The 19,117-nt window shown below is 34.3% G+C and overlaps 1 protein-coding gene across 2 annotated transcripts in view; it reads right to left on the bottom strand.

The window, feature by feature from the left end:
• The window catches only part of LOC149796131 (inhibitor of growth protein 3-like), a 52,770-nt gene that overhangs the window by 17,900 nt on the left and 15,753 nt on the right, over window positions 1-19,117 (bottom strand). The window contains exons 2-6 of one of the 2 annotated variants that reach the window (XM_089966044.1): window positions 16,524-16,595; window positions 14,621-14,727; window positions 6,020-6,085; window positions 3,645-3,741; window positions 320-367 (exon numbers count right to left, since the gene is read on the bottom strand). In XM_089966044.1, the coding sequence (XP_089822170.1) occupies window positions 320-367; window positions 3,645-3,741; window positions 6,020-6,085; window positions 14,621-14,727; window positions 16,524-16,595 (390 nt within the window). The remainder of the gene's footprint in view (window positions 1-319; window positions 368-3,644; window positions 3,742-6,019; window positions 6,086-14,620; window positions 14,728-16,523; window positions 16,596-19,117) is intronic. The other variant, XM_089966045.1, reaches the window with a different exon arrangement.

Below are 19,117 nucleotides of genomic sequence, written 5' to 3'. Positions count from 1 at the left end.
AAACTATTATTATCAGGACATCTCAGATTTCTTTGAATATATTATAAACTTCAACTATGCAAAATGAATCAAAATGTGACTTAATTATCAACATGAATTCTAAGATTTGAGAAGAAAGATTAGCAGCTACTCAGACTATAAACTGAGGAACATAGGCATATTGATCCATCTGTGTGGACATAACCAATTCTATATGGCAAATGATTAGTACTTATTTATATTCAGGGGAAAATCTTATTTAATGGTTTTATTGTAAATATTTATGCTTTACTAATTAACAGAAGCATATTCAAATTTATATGCTGAAAATCGAACTTACTTTCAGCTCTTTGATTCTGATTCTGCGGCTTGTCCATTTCAAGAGATCCTTAAAAAAATTAAATGCACTTGAAAAGTATGGTTAAATGAAGCACTGCAGAATGAACAAATGTACACATGTATGAAGGCATAGATAATGTATTAAAGGGCAAACCTTCTCGTTTGTACAGTGTTTTCTGCTTGTGTCCAGGAACATTTATAATTCAACAAAGGTCTGGTAAAATGAAAAAGAAAATTCTTCCAATGAAAGAATGAGGGGTTCCTTAATATTGGAATATAGATATTTCATTGACAATATAATGTAATGCCTTGCAAATTTGGCTGAAGAAGACTATTTATTTCTAGACTCTGCAGAGATGAAATTGCTCATAGAATTCCAAGTGCTACAGAACTCATGATTATTTGAATAAATCCAATAAATACACTGTACCACTTCTTTCTGATTGTTAGACTCCACCAATTGTGTTTGCTTTTATTGTAACATACCATCTGCCCATCTAAGCAGATCTCAGGTCAAAATATACATCATAAACATGTCTCAATCCCATCATGTCCTATGGGAGAGGAAGTGGTGTTAAGTAAATAGCAATTTTCTTGGAACTTGCTATAATACATGCTTGTTGGTTCCTTACATTCTGAGATTTAATTCAATCTCAAAAAGTGGATGTTTGCAATACTGTAAAACCTGCCTTGAGAACCTAGCCCTTTTGCCAATAAAAAAATGGTCTCTCCAGGCAAGTGACCTCTTATTATAGGTCTGTGAAGGCTAGTTTTCAAGGTCCAAAACTCAACTGGATTTAAGAAAAAAATAACAATTTCTATACATGTATTTTAATCTTAATTAAAATTTCTTGTTAAAATATTAGGCTTTTATCTCAAAATAATTTTGCATCACAACAATGATATATCAATCATAACATTTATTTTTGTCAAAATATTGACATGTCAATTGCAATAATAACTGTAGTGCTTCTGATCAGACCTTATATACACATTTGCCACTTGCTGAAACTTGTGGACAAAAACTGGCTGCTTTCTGTCGCAAAACCATTATTTAAAATGCTTTTAAAAAATATATCCTAACTTCTGTTACTTTATTTTTTGTCTGGGGGAGTGGTGGTTGAAACTGAGCAAATGCATGAATTACAGGATGTTAGCTCTTCGAACTTGTTATTCATTACATCGCATCAAAGATAAAATGTTTCATAAACCTGTATAATATCTCTAATACTCAACACATACAAGCATGAGGGTCAGCATGTACTCCAGAATAAGAAAAAGACCTGCAGTGATCAGAGGGGTGAGGTGTTTGATTCCCACCATAGGATCAACCTGGATTGGTCACCATGTTGTGTCTTTTGGCAAGACACTTTATTCTGTATAATAGTTGCTGTGCCATAAAACAGCGAAAAAATCCCAAACTAAACCCTAATAAAAAAATGAGCCTCTTTTACAGATGTAAATGAAATGTCACATTTATTTACTACTACATAATACTCATTAAACTTAACTTTGTGCTCACTGCATAAGAAATTTTTAAAACACTGAATAATTTAGATTTTTCATGCATCAATGTTTGTGAAACATATTCAATCTTATTCTATATATTTAAAAAGAAAATAGTATACATGTAAGATATATTCATATTCAGTTGTTGTTGTTGTAGCTACCATCCAAGGTGTAGAGAGGTGCTGTTTTGATGTGAAATCATGGATGACATGTAACAAGCTGCAGATGAATGATGATAAAACTGAGGCCATTCTGATCACAACACAAAGACTTTCTCATTCACATCCTTTACCTCAAACAATAAATATCTGCAACGCCAACATTAAATTCACACAATCAGTACGAAACCTAGGTGTTACTCTGGACAGTACTCTCACATTGCACCAACATGTCATGAACATATGCAAGGCTGCATATCTTGAGCTGAGACGCATCAGCTCAATTCGCAAATATCTTTCAGTTGATGCCACTAAAACGTGTGTGTTCATCAGTACTTTCAAGACTGGACTATTGTAACTCCATTCTGTCTGGTTCATTTCAATATCTACTCCAGAAACTTCAAAAAGTTCAAAACACAGCTGCTCGGATCATACTTAGAGTACCGTGATCAGAGCACACCTCCCCGCTGCTCTGTACCCTATACTGGCTATCCATTCGATCCAGAATCAAACACAAAATTTGTTCTCTGTGCTACGTTTCACTGCTGGACTCTAGTCCAACATACCTATCCAATCTCACCCATGTGTACACACCAGCAAGATACTTACACTCCTCTTCTGACAATCGTATACTCTTTATTCCCACTATGAAAACAAAGTCATATGGACAGCGTTCTTTTGTATACCAAGGCCCAGCAATGTGGAATGAATTGCCCACTGAACTCAGACACAAAGACACAGTGATCACACTCAAGAGGGCTCTCAAAACTCACTTATTTCAACTGCAAGAGCAAACTTAAAGACCTTATAATGTTTCCTACCTGAAATATTCTCAGTATGTTTTTTTAAAATGTTTTCTGATTTCATGGTGTTTGTTCTTGTAATCATATCATTATGTTTTTTATCTTATAGGTGTTGTCTAATGTTGTAAAGCGCTTAGAGCTTCTAAAGATTAGGCGTTATACAAAGTCCTCATTTTTATTATTATTATTTAAGGGTTTAACATCATTTATAAGCACATGATAGGCTATACATGGTGGCCAGTATTAATGGTGGAGGGAGAACCCGGGAAAACCCCGGAAAGAACCACCGACCCACAAGAAGCTACTGGCAAGCTTTCTCACATACCCACAATGGCTGAATCCGAGACTCAAAACCCATGCTGACAGAGGTGAGATGGCAGTGATCCGTAACAGAGAGCGCTTTAGACCACTCGGCCACTCGGGACCCCTTGATATTTAGTAATGGCAGCCATATTTAATGGTAGATCAGCATCATTTGAATAAATCTGAAAAACTTTTATGCCAGATTCCTACCTTTTCAAGCTTAGGTAAATTCTGTTCAGCAGTGTTTGAAAAGAAGCTGTCTAAAGTTTTCTTTAGTAACTGGCCATATTTGATATAGATCTATCTCACATGAGGATGATTTCTGTAAATTTTGGTAAAATTCTTTTTTTTTTTTTACATTAAGTTGTAAACAGCACCTGTGAATGAATGAGACAAAACAGATGAAGGACCATCCTAATGACCAGGTCAGCTAAAAAGCAAACTCATCCTCTGATATCCCACCAAGTCACAGTTACAACCACTTTTCTTGCTGCTGATGGTGGTCTTAATTGTGAGGTTTGAATTATTTCAAATATTGCAATGAAGTACTTACTCTTTTCCAAAACTTCTGTTATTCCTGCATTATCTGCTTCTAATTCCATTTTAAACTTTGACAATTCCTGGTCAAGTTTTCTTAGATGACGATCAACCTTAGAATGAAAAGAATATCAAACATCATATAATAATTTTGATGCCAACATATATGGCATCCATTTCTTTGCCGAACACTGAACTTCTTGCCCCTATCCAAACTTACGCTGGATCACTTATTTACACGATGCAGAGATTGGTACATAGGACTTGTCAGCATTTAACTGAAAACCAGGGATCCTGAACACGGAGTTCAAATTGGCGATATTTCTGTCAGTTTAATTTATAAATCCAGTCTTAATGATTCTCCTCGAAAGCAATGTATGTCAATTCTCATATCTTAAAAAAAGGCATCACACTGTGTTCTAAGATAGCAAATCTGACCATTATCATTCAACATACCTGTAATACTCTTGTGATAAAAATTTGTGTGGGGACTATTTGAATTAGTACAAAGAGGCACAGACTCAAGTTAACCTTGCATATGACAGAAAGATAATATGGTTTTGTTCAAGAGCAACAAGAAATATTGCCCAAGTTTGCCCTGTACTGTGACTGTCCTTTATAGACAAATTGCACTGTATCTAAAACACTCAAAGATAATACTGAAACAAATCGGGCTTGAATTTCAACAAGATTTGACTTTAAGTCCAGAACCCAGTGATCTGATTGGTTGAAATTTAAGTCCGACTTAGGACTGACCAATGATATATCTTATTTCAAGACCTAATCTGAGACTAAGGCCATAATAAATTTATCAGATGGACCTTATTAATATATGTCAAACCAGTAAATGGTGACACAATATTACTTTTCTGGCATTGACTACATCATCATTCTTGTCAACAATATTGAGATTTGTGTTTCAGGTTTTCCAAAAGTCATACAATTTTTACAAGTGGGGAAAGCATGGTGACTCTGGCTAGTGTGAGAGGCTCAAAAGCTAGTGTGCAAGTTTCATTTCCAACCTAGATCAGCCTTGGTCAGCTGCATTTGTGTCTCTCTAGACAAAGAACTTTACTTATTATCACTGCATTTGTGTCTCTATAGGTAAAGACTATTGCCATATCTCTGTATTTGTCTCTCTTGGTAAAGGACTTTACTCACATTATCTCAGAATTTGTGTCTCACCAGGGCAAAGGACTTTATTTTCATTATCTCTGCATTTGTGTCTCTCTAGGCAAAGGACTTTACTCCCATTATCTCAGCATTTGTGTCTCACAAGGGCAAAGGACTTTACTTTCATTATCTCTGCATTTGTGTCTTTCTAGGCAAAGGACTATTTTCCAAATCTATGTATTTGCTTCTCTAGGAAAAGGACTTTATTTCATTATCTCTGCATTTGTGTCTCTCTAGGCAAAGGACTTAACTTCCTTTATCTCTGCATGTGTTTTTCTCTAGGCAAAGGACTTTACTTCCATTATCTCTGCCTTTGTGACTCTCTATGCCAGGTCTCAAACATGTGGCCAACAGGATACATGCAGCATGCCAAGCTGTATCAATTGGCCCACCAAATAATTGGCGGCACAAGTGTCATGAGAGATAACAAAGGTGGTGTGACCCTTAGGCCACCAAAAGATGCCTCATGTGGCCCTCAGTTGGTTTGAGTTTGAGACCCCTGCTCTAGGCAAGGATTTTACTTCCATTATCTCTGCATTTGTGTCTTTCAAGGCAAAGGACTTTACGTCCATTATCTCTGCATTTGTGTCTCTCTAGGTAAAGGACTTTATTTACATTATCTCTGCATTTGTGCCTCTTAGAGCTGAATATTTTATTTCATTATCTCCCCCATCAGTGTCTCTCATGGCAAGGAACATTATTTAAATTATCAATGCATTAGGCTTCTATGTGCTTATATGCCATGATTCATATTTCACCTGCTCAATTCTGTTCCGAGACTTGACATAGCAGTCATCAAAATCCTGATTTTTATATCATCTATTTCAGTTTTAACACATTTGTTAATGTGATTTGTGTGGGGGAAAAACCCACTTGAGAATCACACAAATGAATGATCAATGAGAATGTTGACAGAAACAATGCAAGAAAATAAGCAAGATACCAGAGCATTTAACATTGTTTTAACTAACAAAAGCTTTCTCCTTTATTCATTCATTTCACATACCCACTGACCACTGTATCTAAAAATTAAATGATGTTCATAATATAGGTTTAAAATGACTTTCATAACTTATTTCTAACAATTTTTGCACAATATCCAGATACTGTTCATTTACAAAACTTAGTAAAAGAACCATTTCATTAGTCATTGTAAAATGTCAACCATTTCATAATAAGCATTTGTTTTACATGATAAAAATAATCAATTATACTCACTAAATCATAGATATGATTAGCAAGTTGTACTTTTTCATCCGCTTCTTCGAGTGTTTTATAATAATCCTGAAAAAGAATATAAATAAAACTGATCTTTGAAAAATAGCCATTTTTACATCTTTAGTAAATACTGAACAACAAATTGTTTCAAATGAAATTTGTGATATGGATTCATTTTTGTGTAGGTTCACATAACTTTTAATTTCTTGACAAAGTATCAGATATCTTAAGTATGAACCTATTAAGAATGTTATTTATTCTGAGAATACTGATGAAAATTATATACATGTGTTCACATGACAAACTACAGGATGAAGTTTATCATAAATATGCTATAAGGAATTTATGACTTGATTAAATTTCTGTCCAAGAACCCTTTTTTTTGGTATTACTTATTTCACAATGTATGTTGACAAATATGGTGGCAAACAATAATTTCAGTGGAGATGAATCTAAAGTCTCTTTACATTATATGAAAACTAGACACTGGCAATCAACAGAACATCACAGCGCAATATGCAGACACTAGCAATCAACAGAACATCAAAGCACAATATTCAGACACTGGCAATAAAGAGAACATCACAGCGCAATATGTAGACATTGGCAATCAATAGAACATCACAGTGCAATAATGCAGACACTGGCAATCAAGAGAACATCAAAGCACAATATGCAGACACTGGCAATCAAGAGATCATCACAGCAAAATATGCAGACACTGGCAATCAAGAGAACATCACAGCACAATATGAAGACACTGGCAATCAAGAGAACATCACAGCACAATATGCAGACAATGGCAATCAAGAGAACATCACAGCGCAATATGCAGACACTGGCAATCAAGAGAACATCACAGTGCAATATGCAGACACTGGCAATCAAAAGAACATCACAGCACAATATACAGACATTGGCAATCAAGAGAACATCACAGCGCAATATGCAGACACTGGCAATCAAGAGAACATCACAGCGCAATATGCAGACACTGGCAATCAAGAGAACATCACAGCGCAATATGCAGACACTGGCAATCAAGAGAACATCACAGCGCAATATGCAGACACTGGTAATCAAAAGAACATCTCAGCGCAATATGCAGACACTGATAATCAAGAGAACATCACTGTTCAATATGCAGACACTGGCAATCAAGAGAACATCACAGCACATATGCAGACACTGGCAATCACGAGAACATCACAGCACAATATGCAGACACTGGAAATCAACAGAACAACAAAGCACAATATGCAGACATTGGCATTCAACAGAATATCACAGCACAATATGCAGACACTGGCATTCAACAGAATATCACAGCACAATATGCAGACACTGGCATTCAACAGAATATCAGTACAATATGCAACACTGGCAATCAACAGAACATCACAGCACAATATGCAGACACTGGAAATCAACAGATCATCACAGCACAATATGAAGACACTGGCAATCAAGAGAACATCACAGCACAATATGCTGACACTGGCAATCAAGAGAACATCACAGTACAATATGCAGACACTGATAATCAAGAGATCATCAAAGCACAATATGAAGACACTGGCAATCAAGAGAACATCACAGCACAATATGCCAACTCTGGCAATCAAGAGAACATCACAGCACATATGCAGACACTGGCAATCAACAGAACATCACAGCACAATAATGGCTTCACAGTGCCAATTAAAAGCAAAGTTCCAAACATAAAATAAGGAATTGCAAAAAAAAGGTCTTAAAGAAGAATTCCACAAAGTTTTTAAATGGTCATCCAATGGTGATCCAAGTTGCCTCAGAAATTAAAAAGCATAAAAATATAATGCAAATTAAAGAGGATTACTTGCAAATGCTTAGTGCAACAGCACATAACAAAGCATATACTGTAATATGTGTATCGAACATGCACCAACATAATTTTAAAAAACCCAAATACAGTGAGTAAAGTGTTTTTAAAGAAATTCCTGGAATTAAATTTCTAAAGTATGTTATTGAAATAACTGCATCATGATTTCAATACAAGAAAGCTAAAAAATTTCATAATAAAGTTTCCTACAAATCAGATACGGATGTAATGAGTATGCTACAATTCACATGACCTATTTCTTGCAACAAGGAAAACAGAATATTCACAAAATGTTCAAATCTAAAGGCACTTTAGTACCATATTTTGCTGGGATCAGATGCATCCATCTTTTTATATTGACTATCAATGATGACAGATGTATCTCTACATGCTACCTCAGCCTATGACAATGTCAATCCAATCGTAACAAGAAATCTAACACTTCTCCATCATTGAAAATGACATTATTTACAACTTTCCTATGACTGTAACAAATTAATTTCAAACTGAAATGTTAAACCTTGTATAGCACAAATTACTTCATAATCTTGAAACAATATAAACTGAAACTGAGAAGATAAAATATGCATGCCTTCTAGTTTACATTTCCTTTGACACTTGATTATACAATACATTCTAAACAACTGTCCAGTTTAAGAACTTATTAGACCTTAACAGCATTTTAGATGGTTCAGACCTGGCCCATGAAAACTGACATGAACATTGTCTGAAATTCAGGATAATCCACAAAAGTTCAGGTCAGGTTAATGATACTGATTGTACATATAATACAGAAACTGTAATGGTGAATTAAATGCAATTTTGTCCATATTAAACCTTAGCAAATTAAACTTCATTTTTAAAATCTTTATTAAAAACATCAGCAAAGCCAAAACCAAAAGAAGAATTTCATTCTAATAGTCAAATAATAAAACAACAGACCTGACACCGCACACCTGGGTAAATGACACACATCAGCTTGAAAATGCAAATTCACACATATTTCAGCTGTTGAGGGGAAAGAAATGTTGAAGCACATAGTTGCTACACTGCACATTAATGTTAATGTAATTTATCTTCTTTCCCAGTTCATATATAATAGATCACTTTCTCTGCAGTGTCATTTATACCACAAGGATTGTCTCCTAAATATCTCTTAGCCCCCTAGGGAATAGGCCAGGTGAGCTAAAATAAGGACTCTTTCATTATCTGCAGGAAGCAATAATTATGTGTCCTGCCACTAATCTTTTACTGATGACTTAATTATTTACTTCCTTACTCATGACTGACCATATAAATATATTTGTTTTGGTCAAGATATTCTCTTAACCAATTCTTGTTCATTATTTTAAGCAAACTTGTATTTCCCATAATTGTAAAATTGTTTTTTATTACAATGTTTATAAAGAATCGACTCTAGTGATCTGAGAGTTTTTAATTTTTTAGTGAAAAGATTTGAAAATATTTTTTCCCCAAGTTTAAACCGAAAATTAAAAAAAAAATATACTATTTTTAAATCCCATTAAGATCACAATAAAAAGAAAGATAAAATATTTTTTTTCGAGCATGGGGCTGACCTTGTCTTGATAAGATATATTCTATTCTCTATATAATTTAGCTGCTTAATTTCAATGTTTTCAAACATACTAGTTCATTATGTAGTGGACACAGGCAATAAAATCATGTAAGTATATTAATATCATTAATATGATGGATACAGAATATTTATATAATAATGAAACAAATGCAATATCATGTTGTAAGGCGCCAGCTTTATCCAATGTATGTCTGTATCCAATGTATATTTTACAAAAAGGTAATGATATTGTAGATTTGACACAGACAAGTACCTAGCCCTTGAATATAAATTATTTTAGCATCTAAACCCAATTTATATATTTTCCTGCAAGAAGATTGTAGATTTGATCCCTAACAAGTGTCTAGCCTTTGAAAATCGATTATTTTGAGTATCTAAATCAGATTTATATATTTTGCTGCAAGGAAATTGTACATTTGACCCCTAATAAGTACCTAGTCCTTGAATATTGATTAATTATTTGAGCATCTAAATGTCATGGACATATTCTGCTGCATAGATACGTACTAAACATTGTTAAAAATATCCTAACTGACTGAGATATGACCTTGTGCATCACAGATGATGACACTTCGACCAGTAGTAAGGTTATACAATGTCTATACACAAGAAGACTACAATCACCCATGTATCACTGTCTTCAGGAGATCAACTGTTAATTTGAACACTTCTTAAATTGTTCTGTCCCTTTTATCATAGTGAAGACACTGTGCACTTCACTTATTGATGAGGAGTGATGTCATATTGCTAATACACTATTCTTTCCTAGTAGTGAATACTGCCATTGGTCAGCAAATTGTAATTATACTGCCAGACATTAATAGTGTAGTATTGGTCAGAAAAAAATGAGTTCAAAATTTCTAAACAAATGTAGTAACTTTTTCATTACATACTCAATTTGCTTTTCTACCTAAGGCTCTACAATAAAAAGAACACTATAAGAAACAAAGTAATTGAATCTCAGCTAGATTCCAATGTATATAGACAAGTGTGGTTAAACAAATACAGTATAACAGTATTCATGTTCACACAGCAATGCCCATCAACCTTTAAACTTGCTATCATACTGCATGCTCAGACATTTGTTATAAAAAGAAATCGCATTTTGATCTACTTAAAAATTAAATTTAGACTCATATTGTGAATGATTGGGCCTTGGAACAACTTCACCATTTGGTCTGGAACGGAGCGATTTGTTTTTCTCTTGATCCATTTAAATTCTGTTTTATCTAGTTGTGATGAACTGGAGTTATCTCATGGGTTGATTCCATATAATGTACCTATGGCTGTGGACAGCAATCTGCACGTTTCTGTTCTGCCACTGATATTTTGGAATCATACATATTTTTATCTTGGGGAATATCAAATTCAATTAGTTTTGGAGTGCAGTAAATTCTCCTTTGGAATATGATTTCTGTTGGAAATGAAGTCTAAGTTGAAGCATACTTTTGGAACCAATGTAATTGTAAATAATTGAAATAACTAAGAAAGTGTATTTAGAGGAAATTCAAGATGCAGAAACAAAAGTACATTTATTGCTATTGTTTTTACCAGCTATAGATGACATTTGTATGCCCTGTCACTTGCATGATCTATGTTCCAGGTACCCCATTTACATGACCTGTGTGATTTGTACAACAGATACCAACACTTTCCCTAAAAGAGGGAATATTGCAAAGCAGTCGGAGTGTGAGAACACATTTTGCCAGCAGACAAAAAGGCTTCTTTGTCATCTTGTTTTACTGGTTCTAAAGCTCTTGCTTTTCTACCAAACCTGCCTTTTTCAGTTCCTGTTTTTCTTGCAAATTTAGTGTTTGGATTGACTTGTAAAATGGGCAGTCTGAGAGAAGGGATAGCCCTTGACTGTACGATGCCTTTCTATACTATATTATGAATCATTATGAAGATTTCTGCTAATTAATTGTTTAAATGATCAGAAAGATATTTTCAATACTGGATGTCCAATATCTGTTACCATAAAGCCAATGCTGAACACTGTGGTCATCACATTCAGTTGCTTGCTTGGCTGAAAGTTTCTTTTATGACTCAATGAACTCATCCTCATTGCCAACTTTATCATCTCTATTTTCAAATGGCTGAAACAGTTTGCTTAGATCATCCAAAGGCAAATCTAACAAATCTAAAGCTCTAGCGTCTCCTACAACAGCATACATTATTTACAATAAAAAGTAGTTCCTAACACATGATGCCATGCAATATGAAGCAGTGCAGTATTGATAAATACTGTACAATTCTGACAATGTAGAATTAACAGAGGAGAAAAAAAAGAGTTTATGATAAACAAGTTTATCTAACAATTTAAAGATTTCAACAAGCATCTGCTTATGCTGCATGAAACTTACACACAAATTAGGTAAAAATTAAATGAAATTTTGAGTATTAATCAGTATGTTTATACTCCTTACCTAAATTTTGGTCAATAATCAGACATGATTTTGGACTTCCAAAAAAAAAAGCTGAAAAAAGTTTAAGGGGGTTTTGGGGGTTCGCTCCCAGCTGGGTCTCGAGGAGCAGTGCCCCTGATCTGGGGGTCCAGAAACGCATTTTACAATCATAAAAAACTGCTCCTGGTGCAACTTCTGATCACAATATAAAACAAAATAATCATTTGAAAAACTAATAGACTTACCAAAAATTTTCAACTTGACTTGAATAATTTTACAATATTTATTGTCACATGAATTTGTTCTCCAATACTATTGATGTTGAAGTTATTTCATGTGTATGTCAGTGTTCACATCATAATTTAGTCACAATAATTTGTCAATATTTGCAGCAAATATATTATACTGCTCTCTTTTCATAAAAAATCTGTAAAATAAACACACAAGTACATCAACTATATACAAATAATCCCATAGATTCACTTGTCTTTTTCTCCACTGGACACAACCTGTTGGTATGCCAGTTGAGCTCTTTTTGTGGCAAAGATATATTTAGCCTTCCTTTTTGCCACCAAAGATTTTTTGGGGTCAATGTGCACTCATTACTTTTCCTTCTCAACAAGAGCCTTTTTCCTTTCAAGCTGGTTCTTGTATTGGCAACATGCAATACACATATTCTGACAGAGGGCTACATCTGTTTTTTCATGCAAAAAATCTTTCTTCTTATAGTAATTAAGTGCACTTTTTCCAGATGCCTTCTGAGCTTCAATTTTTCCATATGCAGCTTCTTTTGTAGATGCTCTTCCAAACAATGGTCCAAACTCTTCCAACTGCAATTACCGTAATTCAGATCTTTCTTGCAGAGGTCACAGAATGCCAGTCCTCTAGTATTCAGTTTTCGTATAAACTGACCAACTAAATTTCCGTCAACTTTTCACTCCAGCCATTCCCATTTCCATACATTTTTTAAAACCTTTATCTAAACTATTTGTGTCATGGTCTCTCTCAACAATTTGGGACACCATGTTTTGCAAGCATGCTTCTTCCTTCCATTGCCATCAGTTTCCCACACAAGAAGATTCACTGGATGAATTTAAACTTTTGACCAATCAGAATAGTCTTTATGAGACTCTTGTGCTAACTATATGGAACGAATACTTTACAAGGGTTTTTGCGGAATGGGACTGGACACACCGTATAAAAATAAAAAACGAATTGGAGATGATACATAAAATGGACTATACCAAGAATAATCTGATTCAAGTCAGAAGAAAAGCAGAATTCCGCTTTAAAACGGAGAAAAATCAAGTCTGAATAATATAAAATATCAGTCATGTGTTGAGGAATGATGCCCAACTAAAATACCTACCTAATCCATTTTATGTCCATTGTACAATATGTTCAACAATCACTGTGAACTGTTGGGTCAGATGTTGAAAATCTGGCCTCTCTGTGACAAAACATTTCAGTAACAAAATGTTTCTCTGGACTTTGAAATCTTACTTTAATTTGATCAAGTATTTTGATTGGCCAGAATATTTGATTGGTCTTTTGATTGGCCAGAATATTTCCAACTTAGATCTGGTGGCAACTAAAGTTTTATGATGGAGAGTTTGAAGTCTTTGAGAAAACAGATAAAAAGAGAATCCAGCAGACATCCTAAGCCTTGGACAGGTGACCAGTTACCACTGTACATACCAAAAGATGAGGATTTTCGGGCTTTTCATACTGATGTCAAGTTAATTTGTTGTAGACAGATCTGAGCTATAATAATTCTTCAGATCAGTTGGATTTTAAAAGGATTAATTCTTTATTCTCTGGAAATATTTTGAGGAGTGCTCACACAGAAATTTTGGAAAGACACTGCTTACAAATTTAATTTGGATTTCCAACAACAGAGTGCCATTATTTGTATTTCTACAAGTATCTGTAGATAAGCACAGTATTGACTATCGTCATCCATCTTGGATTTTACATCAGGATTCGAATTTGAAATTATTAGAACATTTATTACTAGGACTTTTGCAATTTAATTCGTGGATTAATCTTAGATTATTTTTGGATTTGATTCTTGAACCATAAGTTCTTCTCTTTTTTTTCATTTGTAAAGAATTTCCTGGAAAATAAATTATTTGTTAAATTTTAAAAAGCTTGTTGTTTTCACTCTTTCTGTGTTACTGTACGAGCCTAAACATGTAACATAGAAATAAAATACCAACTTGCTACACAGAATCATATACAAAGCTGCCAACATCAGGAAAGATGACCGCTCCAATGGCCTGGTGGTTAGAGCGTCCGCCTCGAATGCGGGAGGTCACAGGTTCAAACCCCGGCAGAGTCATACCAAAACTTACAAAATGGTACTAATAGTTGCCTCACTTGGCACTCAGCATTAAGCAGTTAGTGTTAGGACTGGTCGTCTTGGTGTCAAGATAATGTGACTGGGTGGGACATCATGCTACATGTCTACGGCATGATGCCCCAGTGCTAGACACCACTATAAACTGTCACACTGCAGACATCATAGCGATATGACTGAAAAATTGTTAAAGCTATGTTAAAAATCTAAATCAAACACACACACACACCAGGAAAGATGAGTGTTTCTGTGGCAGAAAAAAATGAAGTCTCTAAAGATAAATGCCAAAATATGTTGGCCATCATTAACTTTAGCTGAAGGAATCAAATTCTGAACCAAAGTGGGCAAAACAAATGGCATCACCAATGTACCATCCACTCACCTGTTTAATTTTCTCATATTGTTCATCTTTCCAATCTGAGTTCACATTAGGCATTAAACACTTCTTAAAGAATGTTGTCACTCTTTCTGTTAAACTGTCCAGCTCATCTGCAACAATAAGAACAAAAAATAAAAGACAAGAATGGAAAGCTAGCAGGTATTCTGAAAGATGCCCATTTATTTAAGCACACACACACACACACACACACACACACACACACAATTCCACGAAGGCAATTTTTTGAAGTTTTATGAAAAAGAGATTTTTATGCATTTTTTAGCAAACCTTATTCTCAGTGATTCAATTCTGACGTGAAAGCCAAAACATTAATTTGACGATGTACCCTTACTGCAAGTTCTGACACAACATGATGGAAATACCAGAGTTTCCCTCAAAAAATGTAAAGGTATAGAGGGTACAGTACTTGTACTGTCAGTTGCAACCAATTCTACATATAGTTTCTTATCATTTTATACTGTTCTGGTTTCTTAGTCTCTAACCACTGATTAAATTATCCTTTCATCATGATACCCTTTTTAACTCTTTCAAGATGGTTCCCAGCATTCTGCTTGTATAATGTAATTTGTTTTTCTTCTCTAATTTAAGTACGATAGACCCTGTACTATATAGTGGTCGACAATTAACACTTCATCACAACACAGTGGTCTACACTTAACACTTTGACACAATATAGCTATTTACACTTAACTCTTCCAAGTAACAACTGATCAAACAAGTTTTATGCTAACATGTCAGCTCCCTGTAATTTTGCCACCTGTTCAACTGCATCCTTTTATAGATTTCACAGACTGTATGATCAAAGTGTAACTTATGTAGTACAAGGTCAGTCTCCGCATAAGTACCCATATGACAGGCATTATAGATTTTAACAGATTTCATTACATACAAATGAATGAACTGTAAGTTGTCAATGTATTTAATTTATCTGTGACAAATTCCACCCAATAATATTCTTGTATCTTACACTGATTTTGTCTTTACTTTTCCTATCTAGCTATCTATCATAGATCCAGTTTAGACTCTTTATTTTTCTAAGTGCAACTCCAACTCACTGATCACAAGCCACCCATTCAGATGGATCTGACTTTAAAAATATACCTCAACTTACTTGAAATTAGCTTTCTGCAGCCTAAGAAAAATGGGGGTGGGGTGGTTGGACGAAGTCAAGATGACTTCTAATCAACCAAATGCCAGGAAATTCCATATTCTCATGGTAACTGATATGTCATTACAAGGCCTTATCATGATTAAAGTTAGTGTAAATGGTTTCTGTAATTAATCAAGTAACACATGCATAAACAGAAAATCATTATATAATCCCATACAAGACAATTACTATAGAAACATTGATTTTTAGGCATTCATACTACATCGTGCCACTGATTTTCCAACATCTGTCATTACATTATGTAGGAAATTCAAATATGTAGGACATACAAATATGCTGAACATGCAGGATATACAAATATGCAGGATATGCAAATATGCAGGATATACAATTATGCAGGCCATGCAAACATGATGAACATGCATATATGCAGGATATGCAAATATGCTGAACATGCAGATATACAGGATATACAAATATGCAAGAAAATGCCATGATGGTTGGCTTGCCTTTTGATGTAAGATGTTTACCATAAAATACACATATGAGCAAACTTGCTCACAACAAGTGAAAAGATACTGAAAAATATGCTAACGATAGCTGAATGATAAGTCAGACATATGCCCATAAGCACAGCAGACCTGTTTACCCAGAAAGAAGTCTACCAGCAGTTTAGCTGAAATCATGCCCATACATTTTCTTGTTATTAAACACCAAACTTGTGTGACATTATAATGTACATACATCAACCGTTTTATCACAACCTAAACTTACTCTGAACCTGAAGATCCATTTCTCTCATCTCTGTCAACCTCTCCCTCATCTCCATTGGTAGATTTTCTATCACTGGAAAAGAAAAACCACACCAGTTATATCTACACTGACATCAAGTAACTATCTACGATGACACTTTATCAACCTTTAATAGGTTAGTATACATCAACTTCTGGTGTTCACAAAAACTAAAGGTGCAAAAGTCTTGTGTATGGAATCATCTCACATTTTGCGCTGTTCTTGACTTGTTAAAATTCAGTTGAACTACTCAAAATGAAGAGAGCTTGAGGTGCTTGTTTATAATACATTCTGATTTAAGGTTCAGGGTCAAAGTGATTAATTATTATTGTATACTATTATACTTCATATATTTCCATTGGTTGAAAATCCAGGTACTAAAAGACATTATACCTGCTGAACTTGTGTATTACGTCCATTTTGCTAGGTTACATTACCCAGCAATGCCTAAATAATGTAACTATTTCATTAGTCAACTGTTAAAAAATATCAAGCATGGTAGCTGCTATGATCCCACTGTGACAGTTATGTCATCAGTAATATGGTCACATGACTGGTCATTTGCATCATCAGCTGGATGATAGTATACTGTGGACTTAAGTGTTGAACATGGATATTTGCTTCTCTTTTTTTTAAAGAAACCAATTAAGTCTATGAATCCTCTACGGGATAAAAATGCTTTTAAATTTCATATTTTGACATACGAATCACAAACATGCTATTTTAGGTAGGTTTTAAAAATGTTTGTAGTTCATTTCATTGTGACCTTGGCCTTTTGTTACTGAAATAGACAAGGTTCTTCCTTAGCCCAAGTGCAATGGATCCACACAGCTTAGTAGTAGTCAATGGTGGATAACTAAAGTTATTGTGAATAAATACTGTATATGTATATAAATCATCAAACAGTTGGTTATAATTCATAATCTTTGCACACTTCATGCATTTCTTTCACGCAATGTTTCAGCAATGGCATAATAAATATTTTCTTTTGGAAAAACAACTAATTTACTTCAATTTTAGATTAGTTATAATTAAGAATAATAATGCTAATTCAAATATATTAATATCAATGACTAAAGTTGTCATACTTCAAAAGCCAGGCTTATATTTTGAAAAAAAGAATGAAAACAAGCATTACATGATCAAAAAGAATAAAACTGACTAAAAATGAGTGTGGAAAAAGGTTTAGTTACCAATTTAAAACTGCTTTTAACAGATGAAAATTACTAAGAGTCAATATGAAAGAGTGTAAAATTTAAATAAGGAAACAGAAAATGTACTATATGGTCTCTCATAATTTTCTTGTTTTGTCTTTTTCTTTTTTTCAATGCTTCAGTAATGTGTACAATCAAAAAGTTAAGTTTCAAGTGATTAAGTAATGATTCATACCACTGACAACCACCCCCACATATAACTGTCAAGTTTCATTTTGCATGTTTTCAGGCTATTACTTGTGTTGAAAATATGTAATCTGATATTAAAGTTTAAGTGACAAAGTTAGCTTTTGCCAAATTTTAAAAATGTTCCCATGTGAACAGAGCCTAAAATTATATCACTGATCAGATAGATGCAATGTCACCTTTCAACAATTTTGCAAATTAGTCTCAAACCAGCTTCAGTATGCACTTTGTAATAAACTGAAACAAATTACCCATAACCAGCCTTTACACCTATCCATGTGGCTATATTACAGGGGTATTTATAAAGTTCTTAATATTAATGCATTGTACAACAAAATTCTTTCTTAATATTATACCAGTGCATCCCCTCCAAGTATTCCCTATGCACATCTACACACTTTCTCAGTCTAGTTATCCAATTACTAAATGCCCTTTTGTATTTACTTTTTGGTACATTGTTCATACACTGGAAAACTGCACTTCCAATGGCAAAGATGCATTCAAAACATCTGCTCCTCTATGACAATGGAATTCAGCTAAACATCAATTGGCATTAAATCATAGCTGTATGGAGGATGTGGCAAGGGTTGGATGCTGTGCTCCTTTCAGAAGTCTGTCGAGACAATGGATTTATGTGCCTGTGCATTGTCATGGAGCAAATGGATACACTGAGAATAAGTGCATGGATGGTCAATTCAGTAGTGCTCCACAACTTCTGGCAAACTTTTGGGGCTTACAAATGTCCAGTGACACTAGCAGAATTAGGCATAGGTACCTGAAGCACTGGGCAATTGCATTGAAAAAATAATGCATATAAAACTCTCCTGACAGTCCAACCAAGTTGTTTGGGTCTTTTAACGGTCTGTGCTTGTTTTCTCCTGTCCAAACTTCAAACATCTCTAGTTAATCTTTTAATATCCGGCAAATATTTGTTTGGTGATTTCAATCTGTGTTTTTCATCAGCCGATAATAAATATGAGCCCAATCTTGCAAAAACTTTCTGAACTTACAATGGTTCTCCATTACATTAAAAACAGCTGACAATTAATACCCATGATAACTGAAATATCTTTAACCAGGTGTCAACCATCCTCATGATTTACTGTCATTTAAGGAATAGTAATTTGTTTTTGTCTTTGACATACAGCTCAATTGTTTGTAATTTTAATTACATAC

This window comes from Sinohyriopsis cumingii, chromosome 7, assembly GCF_028554795.1.
Source record: "Sinohyriopsis cumingii isolate HCF-2022 chromosome 7, ASM2855479v2, whole genome shotgun sequence".
Taxonomy (NCBI): Eukaryota; Metazoa; Mollusca; class Bivalvia; order Unionida; family Unionidae; genus Sinohyriopsis; species Sinohyriopsis cumingii.
This window is presented reverse-complemented; position numbering and strand designations above follow the sequence as displayed.